A 21,690-nucleotide genomic window follows, 5' to 3' on the forward strand; every position below is an offset into this window, starting at 1 on the left:
CAACGATACAATCATCATTAATATTGGAGTTTGGAAGTCTAATTTATCAAACTCTGAAATCTTTGAGGTGACAGAAGAAGTCGATGGCAGATGTCTGATAATCAAGAACATTGTTGAAGATGGCTGCTCTGATAATGAGTTTAAAGGGTAATTTGTCTCCTCAACTTGAAGTTTTGGGCTTATTTCCATCGACTTAATAAAAGTGGCCAATTAAATCAAAATTCTCACAAATTAAAAAATTGAATGTCACATATCATATAAAGCAAATAACTAAGAGGCCTAATCAATTAATAATTTTTAATTTTATTCTTAAAGTTCATATTAAATATCAAACTCAGTAAAAAAATTCACAGAAAATAGTATGTATTTTAATATAATCTCATATCAGTATAGAAAATATATTTGAATAAATATTCTCTAAAATACTTTTCTTAATTTAATGAGATAAAAAAAATTATTAACAAATTTTTTGTTAGACATTTAAAGTTAAGTTATCTAAATTTAAATAATTTGATACTCAATATTAAATTTAAGAACCGAGCTAAACATTTTTGCTAATTTAGTTTTTTGATCGAGTTGATTAACTTTAAGAAAACCACACATCAGATCGTATTTAACACAATCAAAACTGATAGATTAATTATTAATATTTTAGATACAACGGTTAAATTATGGTCAAGATATAAAGAGCAAGAAAATAAATATTGATTAATTATTTTATAATAAATATTAAGATTAAATAGTATTAAAACTATTATTTGATAAAAATATTTTTAGCTAGAAGAAATTATTTAATAATTTCAATTTGATGGAGTTTAATACTTAATATGAAATTTAAAGACTCAATTGAATTTTACTTATTACTTAGGTTCTTTAATTGAATTTTTCATTTATTTCATATGGTGGTGAAAGTAAAGCTCTTATATGTATGGTATGATATAATAAAGCATGTAATAGAGCATGAAATAGAATGACAATTACACTATGTAATTAATTAACCTTAATTTAATGTAATGCTCAATATATGTAAAATTTATGTAATCATGATTACTTAAAATATATTTATATTTATATTTATTTTTTATCAATATAGTTTAAACAATTCCAACCACTATAATCCAACAATCAAATTTCGGTGATCGATGAATAAATTTTGGTGAACTGTTGATTGGATTTTGAGAACCAGTAATATTTTAAAAAATAATAATTTTGATATTATTTTTAAATATTTTATTTTATACTAATTATTATAAATAAATTAAATATTACAAGAAAAATTATAGTCAGATTACATTACATTTATCTTTTTATTAAAAGCAAAAATGGTAATGTAATGATGTATACATTACAATCCATTAGTTCTTTGATTTTTTTACTTAGTTGATTAAATTATATTCTATTATACTTTATTAAACGTAATTTTAAATATGTGAAAATTTTGAGTAAATTGCATACTTTTATTAAATAGGTAGACAAATGGGCTTGAAAGCTAAAATCTGAATAAATTAGTCACTGAATTCAAGTTGAGAGAAAAAACTCACCTTTTAGACCCTGACCAATTGTTGATAGCAAACCACTAGTCATGGTAGTAAATTGGTGCATGAAACATGCAAATAAAAAAGCCTTAAAAGAAAAAGAACTCAACAACTAGAAGAATACGTGGATTAGTAATATGAATATAACAATTATTTTTATATAATTTCCTAAATTGAATTAATTATCTTCACGAGAAACATCTGTTTGCAAAGGGAAAAAGCTGAAGAGGTTAGAAGTTTGTTTGCTATTGAGAATAATTGTATTTCGGAAGAACATAAACAAATTTAAAGAGACTTCCTATGATTTTGTTATTGTTTATAACATTGTAGCTACCCATATTAATAATTTCATATATTTATTTAGTCTAGTTTTTCAATAATTTTTTATTGTTAATTCTATTTATATATATTCTTGCTATGCTTATCAAACTTAAACTATAAAATAAAAGATAAATATTGTGTAAAAATAGTTATTTTATTTCCACTTATTCTATTATTTAGAAATTGATATTTTATTCCATACCCATTTTCCACGACTCAAATATAATCATTTTTTTGTTATAAATGAGTGACATATATAGTCCTAGTAACTCCTTTAAAAAATAACTCTATGTTAAAAATAGCAATTCAGGGGCTCAATGTGTGTAAATAAATGTAAAGGGGTCAATGTTAAAAGTTTAAAAGTACAGGGGTCAAAGTTAAAAGTATAAAAATACAGGGTCAAAAATGTGTATTCCAAATTAAAAGAACTCACATTTGAATCTAGGTTTTTATGGTCAAATAATTATGAAAAAAGTGACTGTTAGAGTGCTAAAATCCAAAAAATGGACTGTCAATATCAGCCCTTTTTTGAAAGTCATTCACCTGAGTACTCTCCTTTTGTAATTGTAAACAAAACCAGCACTACTACTTTTAACATGGTCCTGCGACCCCAACTAATAATCTCATGCCACGTATTCAAATGCTTTTTTATTTCACTGCTCCGGCCGTCCACGATTGCTCCTAAGGAAAACAAAAAAAACCCGCTAAAACCCTGATTCTAGGGTTTTCCATTCTGATCTTCATAGTAACTTATAATAGCTCAAGTCAGTTGTTCTTCCCTCCATTTCTTGCTTTTAACTTCAATAAAAATTAACTTACGATGCTGATATTCTCAGCTAAACTACTCTAGCATTTACTTGTTTTGGCCTTTAATCTGCTGATTGATTAACGAACTTGAAGGAATAAAGATGCTGTGTTTGCGTAGGGCATTTTTGGTAGTTTTTGTACTTTTAGTGGCGGAGAAAACGGCGTCAAATTTGGCTTCTGGTCCTCACATTACCGATGTAAACATTCTTTTGCCTCCTAAAATGACTCATCCTGTCGAGTACCGGCTTCAAGGAAGTGATGGTTGCTTCAAATGGTAGTTTCTATATAACCTGCATAATTAGTGCGTTATGTAAAAGCGGTTTAATTATGCGTTCTTGTTTTTCTTTTTCCTTGAGAACAGATTATTATTAATTTATTTTACAGTTTATGAATGTAAGATTTATTTTTATATATACTATTTTTTGTGGGTGCATATTGTATAATGATTAAAATCTTGAAATTGATTTGTACTTTTTACTATGTCAAAGTCAACTTTCGTCAAGTTTTTATTGCTGTAAATAAATTGAAGGGATACTATGAATCATGAATGCTAATCAATTTATTATTTGCTTACTGTGATCTTTCTTGCAGGTCATGGGATCATCATGATATTTTATCTGTTCTACCTGAATATAATTTAAGCAGCCACTGTTCGACGAGTGCACGACTTAGATCAATAGCTCCTTTTAGTGGTAGAAAGGAAACTGCAGTTTATGCTGCTGATGTAAACTCAGGAATTGTTATTCGTTGCAAAGTTTTCATTGACAACATTTCCAGAATTCAGATATTTCACAATTCAATTAAATTAGATTTGGATGGATTAGCTACTCTGCAAGTTCGTGCCTTCGATAGTGCAGGTTTCCCACACTAATATGCTAATATAGACTGTTGAATTGTATTTTCATCGATAAAGATCTGTTGTTCTGTGTTAAACTTGTGATATGGTCCACTTGTTTGATTTTCTTAAATGCATTTGCATGATGTTTATATTTAATTGCTTATGAGGTCATATGTAGTATCTTCCTAATTCACAGGCGTAGTAATTTTAATCTCTCTGATTCTGGTTTGGTCTTTCCATGCCTTATAATTTGTTGTCCTTGTTACTCATTATTACCAAAAGAGGTCACTAAAGAGCTACTTTTAAGGTCTCCCGGCATTCAAAAAAGATTGGACTGAATCCCCTCATTGCATTTCTTTATATAAATTTCAAATTCTTTGAAGTGACATCAGTTTTTTAGATCAAGTATATGAGTTGATGACATGTAGAAATTTATTCAATTCCCAGAAAAGCTTAGGCTTATTGGTTCTGACGTTTGTCTAATTTGTGTCTGAATTGCATACTATTAGCTAGAAAGGATTTTTCAATTTGTATCATATGACAATTTGTTGTTCAATTTTCCATAGCCACTTCTTGGGTTGATAGTTTTACTCTCACATTTCTCTAGTTGTATATTGATTTTCATCTTTGGGTTACTTTGTAATTACTTGTGAACCTTTGTTGCAGATAATGTCTTCTCATCATTAGTGGGCCTGCAATTCATGTGGCATCTACTACCTGAAACTGGTGAATTGCCACATCACCTTGCTCATGTTCCTTTGAAGGAATCTCCCCTGAGTGACTGTGGTGGATTATGTGGTGAATTGAACATCCAAATAAAACTTGAAGATAGTGTATGTCTGAAAGAAGTGGATATAACAAGCAATGTAAGTATGTTATCATATTCTGATATGGTCACTCAAAATTTTCAATTATTCCTTGTGCAGGGTGTATTCTCGGATTTGTATGTGGTGAAAGGGGTAGGGATTGGGCATGAAAATGTGTCTGTGCATTTGCTTGAGCCACGGTTAAAGCACATGGCTGATAAGATTGTTCTAACAGTAGCAGAAGCAATGTCACTCGAGCCTCCCTCACCTGTTTACATCCTCATTGGTGCTGCTCTTCAATATAGTCTTAAAGTTATTCGTGGAAATATCCCACAAGGTTTTATCTCTTCAATCTTCTTCTGGGACTTTAATTTGGTGGATATTATCGCTAATTTGTTCCCCACTGGGTTAGATGAATTGACTTCCATAACTATAAATTGCTCTATAAGATGGAACTTCAAGTTCTCTGTCGATACTGTTACTTTCAGTTTTTTATTCATCATAGAAATCAAAGCTTAATAGGTGGAGCATACATGAGAGTTGTTGAGTGCTTAAGTGTAAACTAACGGGGATACTGCGTGTTGATTTCTTTTACAGTTTTAAGTTAACAATTGAAATGAATGTGTGAATTTTGAGTCCAAACCAAATTCTTATACCTTTATAAGTTCTCTTTTAAAATTTTTATTCTTGTTAAAATCATTTCATTTATAGAAACTTTAAACCTATTCTTTTATTTTCCATGCGACTTCGGCGGTGAACTAGTCAATGTTTTGTATTCTTTTGTATTTGGATTTCCTTTACTGATTTAAGTTATAGTTCAAGTCATTCACCACCTCAGATTTTCTTTGAGGAGGAATGCTTAGTATTCTTTTGGATTAGTTATTAGAAAATTGAAATGAGTAAGCAGAATATAGTTAAAATGAATGTGACAGTTTCCATTAAGATTCTTTTTTGGTTGTTCTTGTCTTAACAATGTATATCTAGTTCTTTTGGCATGATCTTAGGAATGGGATTATGTTCTTTCATATGCTTCTCCGCCTTCCACGAACTTCTTAGTTTTCTTTCTACTGCCAGTTATAAAGCTGCATGAAGCAAATTGCGATAATATACCATCAGCATTGTTCTCAATTTTCTAACCACCCTTTCTTTTGGCATTGGCAGTTGTAACTTTACCATCTCCATATCATAGTTGGTCTGTTTCCAACTCGTCTGTGGCTGAGGTGAACTCTATGATAGGTTTTGCTCGTGCACTGAACCTAGGGGTAACAATAGTCATTGTTGAAGATACTAGAGTTGCTGACCACGTACAAACGTCTTCACTCAATGTGGTTTTACCGGATAGTTTACATTTGTATATAATACCGATGTCCCTTTCTGGTGATTCTGTGGAAGAGGTGAAAGCCATTCCATTTATGGAAACTTGGTATGTTGTTTCTGGTCGTCAGTATCTTATTCAAATAAAGGTTTTCTCATGGGGACCTGATGCACATGAAATATATATTACAGAGGTAACTCATGCTTTCTTCTATTGCACATTAGTCTCTATATATGTCAGTAGCATTTAATTTCTTTTGTAATGGGCATTTTTTATTTGGCCTTTCCTTTTTTGGCTGAATGGCTGCACTGTACATAAGGGGTTACCTATTGTTCTCCTCTTCCCTTTCTTCCTTCTTCTCTGCCACCTTCTGAGGTAAAAATATGGTTACGTGCATGTCTTGGGGTGGTCTGGTTGGGCAGGGCAGAATACTATTCTAGATAAGTACTTTTGCCATGTATTTGTTAGTTCTTCATTTATCTCTTGAGCTATCTTCTCTCTTTTCAATTTAATAAAATAAAGAGACAGTACTTGTAATTAGTAATGGAATGGATTGTCATTTTGCTTATGCAATGGGATGTGCAATAAAAAAGAAAAGAGAATCGTAGGCTTTCCTTGCCATTGATTATCTAAATACTTTCTCTGTTTTAGCAGCTATTTTTTCATTAAATTTTATGCATCCAATAGCAGCGTTAAAGTTGTTCTCATATGCTAAAAACATGGTCTTAATGACATTTGCCTCAATACTTTTTTAATACAACCATGCATTAGATTTTGGAAAAGTTCTCATATTTTTATGATGTTTGTTCTTATTTTCTATATTCATTGATTATTTAATTTGTAGCAAGATATTTTACTTATCTTCTACTATGGATGCTCTATTCTCTTTTGCTATATATTTTCTTAAGATTTACTTAAGCATGAAGTCTGTGTGCCAAAGATTTCAATTTTCTTTCATTCGTTCTTTTTCTTCTTGATTTTCTTCTGCTCAGAACTTTGTTCCTTGCTTTGCAGAGTGATGATCTTAAGTTGCATAATGAGCAGTCTGATTGCTGGACAATTTTCATGCTGTCAAAGGATATTGAGGCCAAATATGTCTGGCAGAATTCTAGAGTCCTGAGAGCAGCCTCACGGGGACTGGGAGAATTGAAGGCTTCTTTAACTTATTTTACCGGGCACCAGGAAACAAAGGAGGTGAGGCTTCAACCTTTTAACATAAAGATATTTTTCCTATGCTGAGTTCCTCTGTCCTATGCCGTGCAGACATCTAGTTTATCTGGCTCTTCTTCTTCATAGGTTATTGAGGTTGTGCAAGAAATAATTGTTTGTGACCAAGTGAAGTTTAGTTTGGATAGAACAAGTAGTACTTCTCAAAATATTCTTCTTCCCTGGGCCCCTGTTGTTTACCAGGAGGTGGAGCTAAGTGCTACAGGAGGTTAGTTTTTTTTTTTAGTAAGTCATAATCATACAAATGTAAACCTGCTCTTGAAATTGTTGAAAGACATTCATAGCCATTTTGCTGTCTAGGTTGTGCAAAAGCATCCAGTGATTACAGATGGTTTTCTTCTGATGCTGCAATTGTATCAGTATCTGCATCGGGGATTGTTCAGGCAAAGAAGCCTGGTCAAGCAACAGTCAGAGTAGTGTCCATTTTTGATCCATTCAATTATGATGAGGTATTGGCATTGGTACTATAGTAATAAATGTAATAACTGTTTCTATATCACCTTTCCTTTCTCTTGGTTCATTGGAAAAGTACCTGAGGTTCAAATCCAGGACCCGAAAGGATTACCCTGGTGCGCCTAAGTGAAACTCAGGTTAAGTATGTACTGTTTTCGTTCTTCTAGAAACAAGAAAATTGAAATCTAACTGAGATAATTGATTATCTGGAATGGATTGCTGCTTAATGTATGTAATCTGCATATAAGCTTTTTCTAATAGGAATTGTTTGTTTAGAGACATTGAACTTTCAAAATTTATTCCGAGTACTGAGTTGCTGATCCGGGAGGGGAATTGCATCACTCCATCTTAATGAATGCTTTGAGCTTTAGACCAAGTGAGAGAAAGAGAATTATGGAGATCAAATAGGTTTACAATAACAATAAATCTTACTGCAGCTTGATTTTGTGACTGGAATTTTTCTGTTGACAGTGAGAATATCAAGAGTGATAGAGTTTCTTGTCTTGACCTTTCCTCTATTTAAGTTTGTTATGCTTTTTGTAGCTGTCTTCCTTGTTTTCTCTCCTTTGCTTGTTTCCCTCTTCTCCTTACTGTTTATCTCTTTGCTTTACGTCAAGGGTCTTTCTACGGGAACAATGAAGTTTGGGATTTGAAGTGCATATTTCATCTTATTTCTTGTGCTATCATAGTATCATTACCATTTAGCCCCTCAAACTCTGATTTTGACATGTACATCCATCACGCAAAGTTTCCTTTTTTGTTATCTTGACTGCGAACTTAGTTTATTCATACTTTCTCAGTTTTATCATTTTAACTGAAGCTATAATCTTGAGAACTTTCCATTATTTGGTTCATATTTTCTTGGGACTTTTATGTTGATTATGAGTTATATTTAACCATTTCATCTTATTTTAGTGGCGTCATATTGCATGTAATTAGAAAACTTTATATGTAACCGTCTGTCCTAAATCTCAAGTACTATTGAACTCTGTCTTTTGCTCTCTCCAATGGCAATTTCATGTCAATATGGGTTGTGCAATTACAGAGACTATACTGTGGTCCTTCCAACTGGTATGTTTGCTAAGGGTCTTTGAGCTTATTTTCTTTTTGTTTCATTTTTTTTTATAAATCTTTCGGGTGGGGAATAGGCCTCGTGCTCGGCGTTGGCTTTTGTGAATGAAGTTACTGAGGCCACTTCAGAGCTGCACAAGCAACAAACTTAGTAATCCACATTTTGTCATATAACTCTCTGCTGTTTTTGCATGAGGTTTTATTAATTGGGTGAGTCCACTTTCTTCTTGATGTGAACTAACCAGATATTGTTTTTTCTTTTTTTCTTTTATTTGCCTCTAGGTTGTTGTTGAAGTTTCTGTTCCTTCATCTATAATTATGCTACAAAACTTCCCTGTGGAGACTGTTGTAGGGTCACATGTCTATGCTGCTGTAACAATGAAAGCATCCAACGGTGATGGCATTTCCTGCAATCAACTGGAATTTGCTTTGTTTGTACCTTAATTTTCATATTCTTTCAATAAATTAACTTTTTCTTTTTCAATTTCAGGTGCTTCCTTCTATAGTTGTGATGCTTTTCACTCGTTCATAAGATGGAATGCTGGAAGTGAGTCCTTTGTTGTTGTCAATGCGACAGAGGATCCATCTGTTTTGGAAAAGCTAGGAAATGCTGAGCTCCATAGTTATGGTGCACCGTGCTCATGGACTTATATATATGCTTCTGCTTCTGGTCACACCATGCTGCATGCAACACTGTCAAAAGAATCTTACATATATGATCATTCTTTTCATGGATCTACCGTTTTGAAAGCATCAACACATATTGCAGCATATCCACCACTTACTGTGCATCAAGTAGGTGATGGAAACCAATTTGGCGGGTACTGGTTTGATGTTGCTCATGTGGGAGCAAGTAATCACCTAGGGAATTTGGAAGTGCTACTATATCTTGTCCCTGGAACAAGTTTAGACATTATTCTTCTTGGAGGACCTGAGCGCTGGGACAAAGGTGTTGACTTCATTGAAACTGTGGAAGTATTGGACGAAAAGCACACTTATGTTAAAGATGGGCTTCATGTACATCCTGTGTCTGGAAAAGATCAGAGTATGTACAGAGTTTCGTGCCAAACTCTAGGAGCATTTGTGAGTTCTGAGCTCTATCTTACATTAACAGTAATAAAAATCATTATGATTATCGATAATGTTGCTTAGTGCATTCTCAACTTCTTCTGGACCAAGCTTTTTATTCGTTAGCTAAGCGCGCCTTCACATCACTCTGATATAAAGATCATGATTTATTTCCTTACTCTGATTTGAAATGTCTCAGCATTTGGTTTTCAAACGTGGAAATATGGTTGGGGATGACCACCCTCTGCCGGCAATAGCAGAAGTTATATTGTCTCTTACTTGTAGCATTCCTTCTTCAATTGCTCTCATAGTTGATGAGCCTGGTAAGAATTATTTGGATCCCAAAAATATGTCATGAAAACCTGTTTCCAGTTTTACTAAGATCCACTTTACATACTATTGGCTGCTGTGGCAATCCTCAGTCAACAGTTATGACGCTATAAGGACTGCAGCTCTTGCTGACCGTAGCACAGGGAAAATCCATGTCACCCCCATCACAGTGGCAAATGGGCAAATTATTCGGATAGCTGCAGTTGGCATTGATAGTTCTGGAGAAGCTTTTGCAAACTCATCGTCTCTTTCTTTGAAATGGGAGCTGAGCAGCTGTGAAGGGCTCGCATACTGGGATTATGCAAATGAAGCCAAGTGGTCTAGATCAAGTTGGGAGAGGTTTTTAATCTTGCAAAATGAATCAGGAGAGGTATTTTCAGAGCTTAAATGCTTTCATCTTCATATCGTGGCATCACCTTTTTTAGTAGTATTGTGTTCTTTTCACTTATCCTTGAGAGTTTTAATTGTAACATGCATACACATGAAGGAGATGAACAGCGTGTTGTAATTCAAATTTGCTTCTTATTCAACTTGCACAGCGAACAACTTGCACATGAAATAAGCATTAACTTACATTACTAATTTTGGAAACTTATATATGTAATACTGATACATGTGATGAAAATATAAAACTGATATTGTATAAAATTTTAGCTGAGTGTTGAATCCTTGTTTCTCAGTGCCTAGTTCGTGCTTCTGTTATCGGCTTTGCTAGTCATTTTTCTGCCAAATTGCCTACTTTGGAGATGGTTCTTACAGATGCTATACATTTACAGGTACACACTTATTATTATGCTGTTTTTCATGAGTTCTTAAATATCTTTTCTTGCCCCTATTACTTACTCTTATAGGGTTAATGAACATCTGGTTATTCTCATTTGATGTTCCATAAGTTTCATTCTTACTTTTTGAGTTTTCATAAATGCAGATTGTTTCTACATTGAGAGTTGATCCGGAGTTCATTTTATTATTTTTCAATCCCAATACAAAGGTATATTTTGAGTCGTAATTGTTAATGCTTGCCTGTACTGTCGTCTTGGCACAGTTGATGTCATCCACATGTGTCATATGCTTTTGTGTATTTTCCTGCTTTTCTTGCTAATTATCCATTCTAAGACTCATATAGATGTCCCAATATTGGATATTACTTGTTACAAAGGCTCAAAGACACAAGGCAAGTGGGTCTTGGTTTACCTTAGTCATGATCATCTTTACAGAATCATGTCTTTACTGAATAGGATTATGACATGTGATTGGTACAATCTGTTTACCTATCAGGTAGATATGCTTTGAATTATTCGTTTGTGTTTTCAATATTCAGATTGTAGCCATATTTTTGTACGTTTCATTTTGAAATTAATATAATATTAGGAAAAATAAATAGGGAATAATGAACGTGGATCATGTTGAGCGTGTCGTAGGGGGTTGTTCTTGTGTAACTTCAAGAAGATTCCCTCTAAAAAATAAGAATAACTTTTTCTTACTAACAATCAACTGATTTTATACTTCTTTTTTTTACATAGCTCTGCTATGAAAATTTAGACCTTTCCTTTCAATGCCATTGAAATAGTTCTGAGGTGCAAATTACATAAAATTAGTCCTCATTATAGAATTGCATGCCAGATAACTCATCTCCAAATTCTTGTTTCTTAACTCTTACTCTAGAACTGCTTCTGTCAGGCAAATCTGTCAATCACAGGGGGAAGCTGTTTCTTGGAAGCGGCTGTGAATGATCCTAATGTGGTAGAAGTGATTCAATCCCCTCCAGGATTGCAGTGCTCACAGCTGACGCTCTCTCCTAAAGGGTTGGGAACTGCAGTTGTGACAGTTTATGATATTGGGCTTGCTCCTATTGTTGCTGCTTCTGCTGTGGTGAATTTTCAGCCTCTTTTCTTTTCTGTTTCAGCTATTTCAGATATTCCTTTGGCATTCATCCTTGTATTTGCTGTTTTGCATCATTATTGCAGTTCCTCATGGGGTTATATCTTTTTCCAGGTCCAAGTAGCAGAAGTAGACTGGATTAAGATTGTTACAGGACAAGAAATAAGCCTTATGGTGTGTTCAGAATATTTAAATATTTTAATTTTGCTTTGAACAGTTATTTATTTCTCTTATTTTTATAATTTCAGGAAGGACAGATAGCATCCATGGATTTAGTGGCTGGGATTAGTGATGGAAGAACTTTTGACCCTAGTCAGGTTTGAAGTGAATGTAATGTGGCCATTTATATGCTTTTTGTCTGCTGTATGGTCCAGTCTATTTCTTTGGCGCATTCTTTTTAACCTAGGTCCAGTAGGGACTTGTATTTGATTTTATTGATATCTATAAGGGCATGTATGGAGACTGGAGAAGCTTGTAAAATTTGTTGACCGAGTTGGTCTTTCCTGTTTCATATTAACTGGTCTCAGTTTGCTTGTGGTTTGGTTGGTTTGTTGGTGTTTTATTTTATCATTATTTTTTTGCATGCAGCAGTTTGCATCTGAGTAATTCTTTTCTTGCTTGTCTTAAGATCCCATGAATTTCAATGTTTGCTAGTTTTGTTGCAGTACAAATACATGGAGATTCATGTATGGATTGAGGATGATATAGTTGAACTCACGGGCAATAATGTCTCAAATCTTGGTGGTGGGTATGTTCTTGGACCAAAGTTCAAAATTATTGCTAAGGACCTTGGGATCACAACTCTTTATGTAAGTTCTTTTATCTGCTGGCTTACAGTGCCATTTTTCTTTATTAAGGGACTATGGCTTATGCCAATTAATGGTTTAATCTTAAACTCAGGTCAGTGCCAAACAGCAATCTGGACATGAAATACTGAGCCAACCAATAAAGATAGAGGTCTATGCACCATTGAGAGTTCATCCGCAGGATATATTCTTGGTACCAGGTTCATCTTATGTGGTATGATCCAGACTCTTGTGAGCTTCTCTCATTTTAGTTGTAACTTTAAGTTGAGTGAAGAAAATTAAAGTAGAATTCTTCTGGTTGCTATATTCATGTCTAGATATGATCCTACTTTCTCTACTAACTCCATTTTTTCTTATAATTTTCCATCACATGTAGATGTAATTACTGTACAGTTCTGAAGTCTATATATTTGGTGTGCATTTATTATTTTCGGATTTCTATTGATTGTTCTTTTTCATGCTTCTCATTGATCAAACTTCCGCTCTTAGCTTACTGTGAAAGGAGGCCCAACCATTGGTGTGTATGTTGAGTATGCTTCTTTGGACGATGGAATAGCAACTGTTGACAGATCTTCTGGGCAACTATCTGGAATTTCACCTGGAAACACAGTAAGATATTATGTCCAGCTGAGACTTAAATTCTTTGAATTTTGACATTGCAGTTTCACATGCTTTGATTAAGACACGCTTATATTGAATATCTTATGAGATTTATCTATATAGTTGAACTGTAGCTTGTTTAGAATCTTTCCTGTTCTTCATTTTTTTACAATTTCAATCCTGTAGCTTGTAATCAACTGATTGATCAAGTTTCTCCTTGATGGATACTCTTTCTTATATACATACAATTGCACACATAATTACGTATGACTCTAAAATGCATTTTTAACTCAAATGTTCTAATCAATATTCAATATGTACAACCCTTAAAGTCCTGTCCCATGCCATCGCTCTATGACTGAATTGAGGAATTGCTGGCTCTTTAAATTAATTTACTTGTCTTTGATAGGTCATTTGATGCTTATTTCGAGTGTAGTATGCCTGCCTTATCTGATGCATTGTCTTTATGATCAGACGATCCTTTCCACTGTTTATGGGAATGGAGATGTTGTGATTTGTCAAGCATATGGCGATGTTAAAGTGGGAGTTCCTTCTTCAGCAATGTTGAATGTACAAAGTGAACAACTTGATGTTGGTCGTAATGTGCCAATATATCCTTCATTTCTTGAGGCAAGAATAGACAACCCAAAGCAGTTTCTTGATAAATTTTCTTATTGCTTCTTGGAGTTTTAAATGGCTTACTTTGTTGTCAGGGTGATCTATTTTCCATTTATGAGCTCTGCAAAAAGTATAAGTGGACTGTAGATGATGAAAAGGTAAGAATGAAATGTCTCACTAATATTGTTTCAGATTCTTTTCTAATATATTTCTGCTAAATGAATTCAGGTGTTGGATTTCTACAAAGCAGGAGGCTTACATGGTGAAAAGAACTGGTTGCAATTGAATGATGAGAAAGAGCTTGGTTTTATGAAAGTCTTGTATGGAAGGTATGCTGGAACCATTATTTGTTTTAAACCTGGAGACTGGTCTGATGAAGCAAATATTGTTGGGCTATGGTTTTGTAATTTGCATATAAGTTTGTCTCACGATCAATTATCGTTCCATTCCAGATCTGCAGGCCGGACAAGTGTTGCAGTTTCATTCTCATGTGATTTTGTTTCCACTTCTTACTCAGAGACGAGGCTTTATGATGCATCCATATCATTATTGGTTGTTCCTTATCTCCCTCTTGCTCTCGGACTTCCAATAACATGGATTCTTCCTCCTCATTACATTACATCAAGTATTTTGCCATCATCTTTGGAATCACATGGCCAATGGGATGGTCAGAGTCATAAAGGAATTATCACATACTCATTGTTAAGAAGTTGTGAGAAGAATGAAGGTTGGCACAAAGATGCAATTTCCATAGATGGGGATAGAATAAAAACAATGGAGAGCAACAATCTTGCATGCATACAGGGCAAAGATCGAACCACTGGAAGGGTTGAGATTGCTTCTTGTGTTAGGGTAGCTGAGGTATTTATGTTATTTTCGTTAAAGTATTAAATTTATGTTGTTAATTGTTATATTTATTTGCCTTCATGAGACTTATATTTATGTCATTTAGATCAAATCTTTTTCTAATATGATCTTTAGTATATTATTATCCATTGCTATCTACGTTGCATGCCCTTAAGTATTAGGTTTCAAGATTAATTATCACAAGTTACACTGTTCTCTAAAAGCATAAAAAGTTGCATAACATGGTCTGGAACTTGTTTAAGAACATTCCTGCAGAAGCTTTTGGAGTGTCTGGTGTTTAACAAATTGGTAGCGTGCATTCAGATGTTAGATTCATCCCAATATATTTGTACTATGAAAAGTAGCTGTAGAATTGAAGTATTTCAAAAAAATATTTCCTAGCTTATGCTTAATAGGTTCTATTTATAGCTGTCGATATTACATCATATGTCTTGTCAGTTTATTTGGTTGTACAAACAAAATACAATGTCATATACCCCGATACATGATATCTCCCTAATTATTTTAACTATATGATGCTCAGTACATACAAAACTTTATGTACTCGTTTGTACTTCCATCATCACCCCTCTGCTGTCCTCACCTCACTAGCACTGCCACCATTCCAGCATTGTCACTACCTCTACTGAATAAACTAAAATGTGGGGGAAAATATTCTCGTAACATAAATTTTCTATTTTGATCAAACATAGCAGTAGGATGATCCCTACATCCCATTACATTATTCATTATGTGACATTTGTGGTTCAATTCCACCAATCATAAGCTTAGTACTTACAAAGTAGATTGTCTATAACACATTGTCAGTGTAGCATCCTCCTGAACTCGCTTCCTGCACCCTTTCTTTTCCCCTTTTGATAATTAAATATCATTAGTTGGCATCAATTGGATGCAAGAAAGAAGAAAAGGCATAGCCATGATCCAGATGAGCATAAACGATTTTCCACTACAAACATTATAAAAGAAAACTCATTGTACAAAAACTGGGCAGACTTGGAGTGAGATTTTCCTCTCCCTTGTGGCCCTTGTATTTCTCTTCCCAGTATATTTGACAGATAATAAACATATTACATTATTGTCAAAATTTAAGAAAAAGCTTAAAAACAGACATGTGGTTCAACTTTAACACATGAATACTTTTTCATACCTTAGGTTTAATAATGTTACTTCTCTACTACTTTTAATTGATGCTCTTAAAATCATATGTAAGTAGTGCCTGTTGGATTGCCATGTGATGTCATGTAGAGAATCTCTATCTTTCTTTTAAATTAAAATTTTATGATACGACAAACATACAATTTCATTTAGGCATATACAAGGAGAGTTGATAGATTTGTTTGGTTTTTGTAGCGAGTTACTTTGCAATATATGGGTATTTAATGTGCATAATTTAATGTGTCTGACAAGATAGTATTGATTACTAAGTAAAAGCAGACCATTAGACCACAAGGTCTGGGGTTTAACTTTTTCCTAAAATTTATCTCAAACATGATAAGTTCTTAAGATCAACTTGTATAACATTTTTGGTTAATCACAATGCCTTTGCTTACTTATTTTGATTACTTTGCTAACAGTCGTACAAAATATTTCTATGCTATATATCCTGGTCAGGTGGCTCAAATAAGAATAACAAATAAGGAGTTTCCATTCCATGTGATTCATGTTGCTGTCAACACGGAACTGGATCTCTCCATAAGCTATTTTGATGCTTTAGGTATTGGTATTAATAGCTATATATAGTTTACTATTACATCTTTAAATCTGTGTTCTCATAATTCTTCTTGTGTTTTTTTTTTTCCATTGGACCAGGAAACCCTTTCTACGAAGCACATAATGCTGTTTCCTATCATGCCGAAACTAACTATCATGATATTGTCTCCATTGATGACACAAAAACTGACAGTGAGAAAATTCATCTGAAGGTTTGTTTAACTTAACCTTTATGATTATCAAATGCTTCTAGTGAGAAGTTTCCAGGGAGTAGGTGGCTTGATTCTCCTGCCATGTTCCATTGTCAGCTAAAGTTAAGCGTACAAACTACAATAATATGGAGCATCAAATTTATGCATGAAAATGCAAAGATTTTTTTTAAAAGAAATTGTTTGTTACATATCCGTCAAATTTTTATCTGCTGTTTTTATGACTGCAATTCTGTGTCCATTTCTGGTTGAAGGCATTGCGATATGGTAGAGCTCTTTTACGAGTATCATTCAAGGATAATCAACAGAAGTCTGACTTTATTCTGGTAACTATCTGCCTTTTTATGAATACTGAAACAGTCTGCACACTGCGAGTAATTGATTGCTCTTTAACTTTTCTTTCTTTCATTTTATCATGGAAATCTGAGTTTCATTATTGTTTTGTTGGAAAGGGGGAATAGATTTAGTAAAGGGTGTATCTTTCCAGACTGAAGTGCTGAAGCTTGCTTGGCTTTATTCTATGGTTTTAAAGCTCTTTTAGAGCACTGCAATCTTCACTTCTCATTTTTTTGGTTTTCCAAATACTTAACTAATTAATCAAAAAGTAGTTGAGGTTGCCTATTTTTATTTCATATTAATTAAATTAATAAATATCTGAAAGTCACAACCGTTTGTGCTAACCATTAAATGATGCTGATCCGGGTCAGATCATGATCATCATTAGGCAAATTATCACTATGTATGTTGGCTGGCCACTCCTAGATATAGTTCGGACAAATGGTTGTGTACCTGCACTGATCCACAGTCACAGAGGTGCAAATTGAAATTTGAGAGCCTGTGAGTGGCACAGCTCAGCTGGTTAATTTTTCCTAGAGCATGCTTTACTTGATTATCAATAATCTGATCATTATATTAATAGTAACCCTTTTATGCAAGTTGTTGTCACTTTGAGTTCCTTTTGCTGGTTCCCTTTACTTCAAGTTTGACTACTTCAGTCTGGTTTAGGCACCTGATAATGTCATCATTTCTTCAGATCTCTGTTGGTGCCAATATATTTCCTCAAAACCCTGTCCTCCATCAAGGCAGTTCACTTCATTTCAGTATTGAAGGTGGGGTACAATGATAGATTACTTCAAGGTCCTTTTTCGTTTCTTTTGAAATATCATCACTAATCGCATTTATGATTTGCGAGCATTGAACAGAGTATTTTTAACCTTTGTATCTTTCCTGGGATATGACAATTAGTTGATTACATGTTTTCTTGTATGTGCTAGGCAGCCAAGTTTCTGGCCACTGGCTTAGTGCTAATGAAAGTGTCATATCTATTGATATGCCATCTGGAAAAGCTAAAGCAGCTGGGATAGGTTCGACCCAAGGTGCTGAGTTGGAAAAATACTATCTTTATGTCATGTCTATAGATTACATAGAATTAATGTTAGTCTTCTAATTTCTTCAAATTGTTGTTTGTTATCTTTGAACAGTGATTTTTGAATCTCCAAGTATGAAATTGCAAACAACAGTTACAGTGGTATCAGGAAATATTGTTTCTGTTGATGCTCCAAAAGAGACGCTAACAAATGTTCCTTACCCAACAAAAGGATATAGCTTCTCTGTGAAGTTCAGGTTTGTGCAATTCCATCTTATAGTGATTGTGATAAAAAATTCGCACATTTTAGGTGACGGGTCTGGAACTTCAGGGATATGGTACCAAGTTGCTGTCACAAATCTTTGATCAGAAAGACAGTAATATCTTGCTTCATATTACATTGCAAAACGTATATAGATAATCTACTTGCTTCCTTTAATAAAATTCGGCCATCAGAACCATTTCTATGTTATCATCATGTCATTTAAAGAAGCACTAAAACTACCGCTGGTAGTTAGGAAAAGATGCAACTTACTCTGAGTAGGTTTTCTTGAAAATGAAAGATTGAAGTTGTCAACCTGGTGAAGGTTAAACAGTTTAGAGATGCTCTTTAGGAAACTTTTTTACATTCTATATAATAATACACTCAGCTTTATCACATTTTTTTTCTTTTTTCCTTTTTCCTAAAACATGCTATACGTTTTAGTTAAGTCAACAAAAATTTCTAAGGCAGCTCTTTTGCCCTTATAAGATTGGATGTATGCTTTGGACATAGCCCATTGTACATCAAATAATAAAACAAAATTTAGATTCTGGAGTAAAGCTTTTGAATTCAGTAATAAAGCTACTTCCTAATTAAAAGAAGATTTTAACAGCAAAATATGGTTATTTCTAGCAAATCATTTATAGCGGTTATGCAGATATCGATTTTTTTTTTGTCTTCTTTTTTGGGGGTTGAAGGTTTTATGAATAATGGGTGCTATGTTATTTGTGGGTGGTCAAGGTCTACTGGGTGGTTGCACCAGCTGAAGCATGTAAGAACTGCCAAAGTGAGTATGGGATCTCAATCCACTCTAGAAAGTGTACGTGCTATTAGAGTCATATATTCCTAGAGCCGGACTTGAGAGAAATCATCTACATAATATCGATTACTAAGTTTTGGGTTAATAGATTTTCTATTTTGTGGTGAGAATTCTAAAATGCGGGAAAATATAATGTTTTTGGCTGTTATACCTCCTATATATGGTGCTTAAGTATAGTCTGTGCTTTATTCCTACAAACTATTGGGTCTACCCAAGGCTACAGCATTGCCACAGATATAATGTATTTAATGACATTTCTCTAATAAGAATTACCTGTCAGACAGTTCTGCAGATTAACAATAATAAACAGTGACAGAGGAAAATATTTGATGCATTTGTTTTTCTGTTTGATTGAACCAGTGACACTTGCAATAAGTTTAACGCTGTTGGAAACAGTAAGGAAATATCATACGACTGTAAGGTTGATCCTCCTTTTGTTGGGTATGTTTCTGACTCATTATCTGGTGTGTCTAATAAATGGGTGATACATTTCTTTGATATTGTTTTCTTATTTGGGCTGTAGATACGCAAAGCCATGGATGAACCTTGAGACGGGTAATTCCTACTGCCTCTTCTTCCCATACTCACCAGAGCATTTGGTACGTTCTATACCGAGATTGAAGGACATGAGGCCATATATATCTGTTTCTATCAATGCTTCACTCCGAGAAGCTAGCCATATCTCTGGATCTGCATCTGCACTTTTTATTGGAGGATTTTCTATATTGGAGATGGACAAGGTATTTTGGTTATGTAGGACTAGGGTCAGATCAATTGCATACAACATGCACAAACCTGCAACCTGCTATGCTGTTTGCTTGGTGAAGATGTGCATATATTTCGTATTACTTTAGTTTCATCCGCAACCTTACTAGATTTCTAGCAGCTGCATATTCTGTTCCATCCCTCTACTTCTATTACGTTCTAGAAAGAACCTTTATTCCTAGGGTTTATTTAAATTTGATGTTTCCAGATTTTTTTTAAATATGATGAACCAATAAAAAGGAGCCATTTGGAATAAATAGTTCCTAAAATCTTATTCCCTTGTCCGCATCAACCAGTTTATTCATGTAGATTATAAAATATACTAATACTTTGTCATGTTTTCATCTTGCAGCGCATAATGCAGTTGAATCTGACACCAGAATCAAACAAGAGTGTTCTAACCATATTGGGTAATTCAGGTAAAATGGCAAATGACTAATATCTCACCATCCCTGTGCTAAGGTTTTCTTGTCTTCTTTCTTAGTCTATGTTGCCACAGTTACCCAATTGTCTTCACTGATCTTCCGGTAACTTGTTTTAGTGGATACTAGCCGTCCTCATTGTCCAATCACCATCCTATCCATTTTGTACTTTGGCTCATTGATCTAAGCATTTTGATAAATTTCTTTTCTAAGAATTCAGGTTTTTTTGATTTTTATGATGATAAAAAGATACCTAAAATATATTCGCTGCACTAGAATCTGTTGCTATGTTGGCCATTTATCATCTTCTTGTTGTAGATGTTGACATCCAATGGCATAGCCGGGATGTGATAAACATTATCCCCGTCCATAGAGAAGATCTCGGTATCGGTAGCCGCACACAGTATGAGGTGAGTTGTGATTCATTTCAATTAATTTCTGAAAGTTGGAAGTGTTTGGCAGATAAGACATGAACGATGCCAATTCTTCTTAATAAGGAAGCAAATTAAGCCGCTGCAATGGTTCATTTATAGAATTTTAATCTTCTCAAAATCCTTGGGACCCTGCCTAACATGTGCAGCACTCATCTTGAATATTGTTCTGAATGAACTTATCCTAAAATTATTAGAAAAAAGACAAAGAACAAGAAAAAAAAAGAAAAACAATACAATCGTCTAAACTTCTAAACTGACTTTAATCTCTGCGATTAAGTAAAGCTCTTGTTGATATTGCCAGGTCAAAGTGCTAAGACCCAAGAGATTCAAGGATAAAATTATCATCACGCTTCCGGCCAATGGTGAGGTTGCTTTTCCCTGAATTACGACACTTTTCGTAATTGTTTGTTCGAACCACTAAGATGATATTGTCCTCTCTTTTTCTTGTGGCAGGTCAGAGAGTTGAGATAGATGTTAACTATGAACCTGATGCAAGAGCTGTGCCAAAAACAATCTTTAAAGGCGCCTTTTTGCCAACTATAGTTGCATGTTTCGGTGCAGTACTTGGAATAATATTTGTTTTCCAAAATTTATTCAGGATGCCCAACAGGACTCGGTCTCATACATCCCTTGCTACTCAAAACATTACAGCGCCCCATACACCTGAGCGCAGCAGTCCTGTTTTGAGTGATCAGTCGCCTCGAACTCCTCAGCCTTTTGTAGATTATGTGAGGAGAACAATAGATGAAACTCCATTTTACAAGCGAGAAGCAAGGAGGAGGTTTAATCCGCAGAATACATATTAGAGACTCTGATTTCTTCCCGTAAATGTGTTGTATTCACCATTAACTACTGGGTCGTTTTTAGATCATACATTTTGTTGATCAAAATTTTGTTGTAACATTATGTATATAATGGGCAACCTTCCACGGAAACATGGCTATGTTTGGTTCATAGAATAGCCGTTCGAGATTTGATTTAAATTTGAACCAAAAACACCATTATTTTATGGAATTTCTTTAATTTTAGAGTGGATTAACGAATGGCTATTCTGCATTTTTGTTTTAGATCTATTTGGCACCGCTACCAACAGCACATACATATTAATACATGAGATATTTAATTATATTCTATTTAGAAATAATTAATTAAAGCTCAT

The 21,690-nt window shown here is 34.0% G+C and overlaps 1 protein-coding gene across 3 annotated transcripts; it reads left to right on the forward strand.

Annotated features, from left to right (window-relative positions):
• Positions 1–2,484: 2,484 nt before the first annotated feature.
• On the forward strand, positions 2,485–21,559 carry LOC8281794 (nuclear pore complex protein GP210). Of its 3 annotated transcripts, XM_015720707.3 has the most exons (36): positions 2,492–2,937; positions 3,255–3,520; positions 4,168–4,334; positions 4,428–4,644; positions 5,469–5,815; positions 6,637–6,816; positions 6,919–7,057; positions 7,150–7,298; positions 8,656–8,767; positions 8,864–9,456; positions 9,641–9,764; positions 9,864–10,141; positions 10,452–10,547; positions 10,700–10,762; positions 11,452–11,643; positions 11,767–11,826; positions 11,901–11,969; positions 12,318–12,461; positions 12,553–12,672; positions 12,948–13,067; positions 13,533–13,688; positions 13,772–13,834; positions 13,905–14,005; positions 14,129–14,537; positions 16,155–16,257; positions 16,353–16,465; positions 16,717–16,788; positions 17,496–17,571; positions 17,737–17,838; positions 17,944–18,085; positions 19,271–19,351; positions 19,434–19,650; positions 20,028–20,094; positions 20,416–20,507; positions 20,833–20,893; positions 20,985–21,559. In XM_015720707.3, exons 1-36 carry the CDS (start codon positions 2,765–2,767, stop codon positions 21,335–21,337), a joined length of 5,817 nt encoding a protein of 1,938 aa, XP_015576193.2. In that variant the 5' UTR covers positions 2,492–2,764; the 3' UTR covers positions 21,338–21,559. The 3 variants fall into 3 exon arrangements, 2 of the variants coding, with proteins under 2 accessions (XP_048229809.1, XP_015576193.2); XR_007215781.1 differs by lacking the exons at positions 20,028–20,094; positions 20,416–20,507; positions 20,833–20,893; positions 20,985–21,559 and adding an exon at positions 18,832–18,877 and having other exon boundaries at positions 2,485–2,937; positions 19,434–19,485; XM_048373852.1 differs by lacking the exons at positions 19,271–19,351; positions 19,434–19,650; positions 20,028–20,094; ... (1 more) ...; positions 20,833–20,893; positions 20,985–21,559 and having other exon boundaries at positions 2,485–2,937; positions 17,741–17,838.
• The last annotated feature ends 131 nt before the right edge of the window (positions 21,560–21,690 follow it).

This window comes from Ricinus communis, chromosome 5 (genome assembly GCF_019578655.1).
Source record: "Ricinus communis isolate WT05 ecotype wild-type chromosome 5, ASM1957865v1, whole genome shotgun sequence".
NCBI classification, from domain to species: domain Eukaryota; kingdom Viridiplantae; phylum Streptophyta; class Magnoliopsida; order Malpighiales; family Euphorbiaceae; genus Ricinus; species Ricinus communis.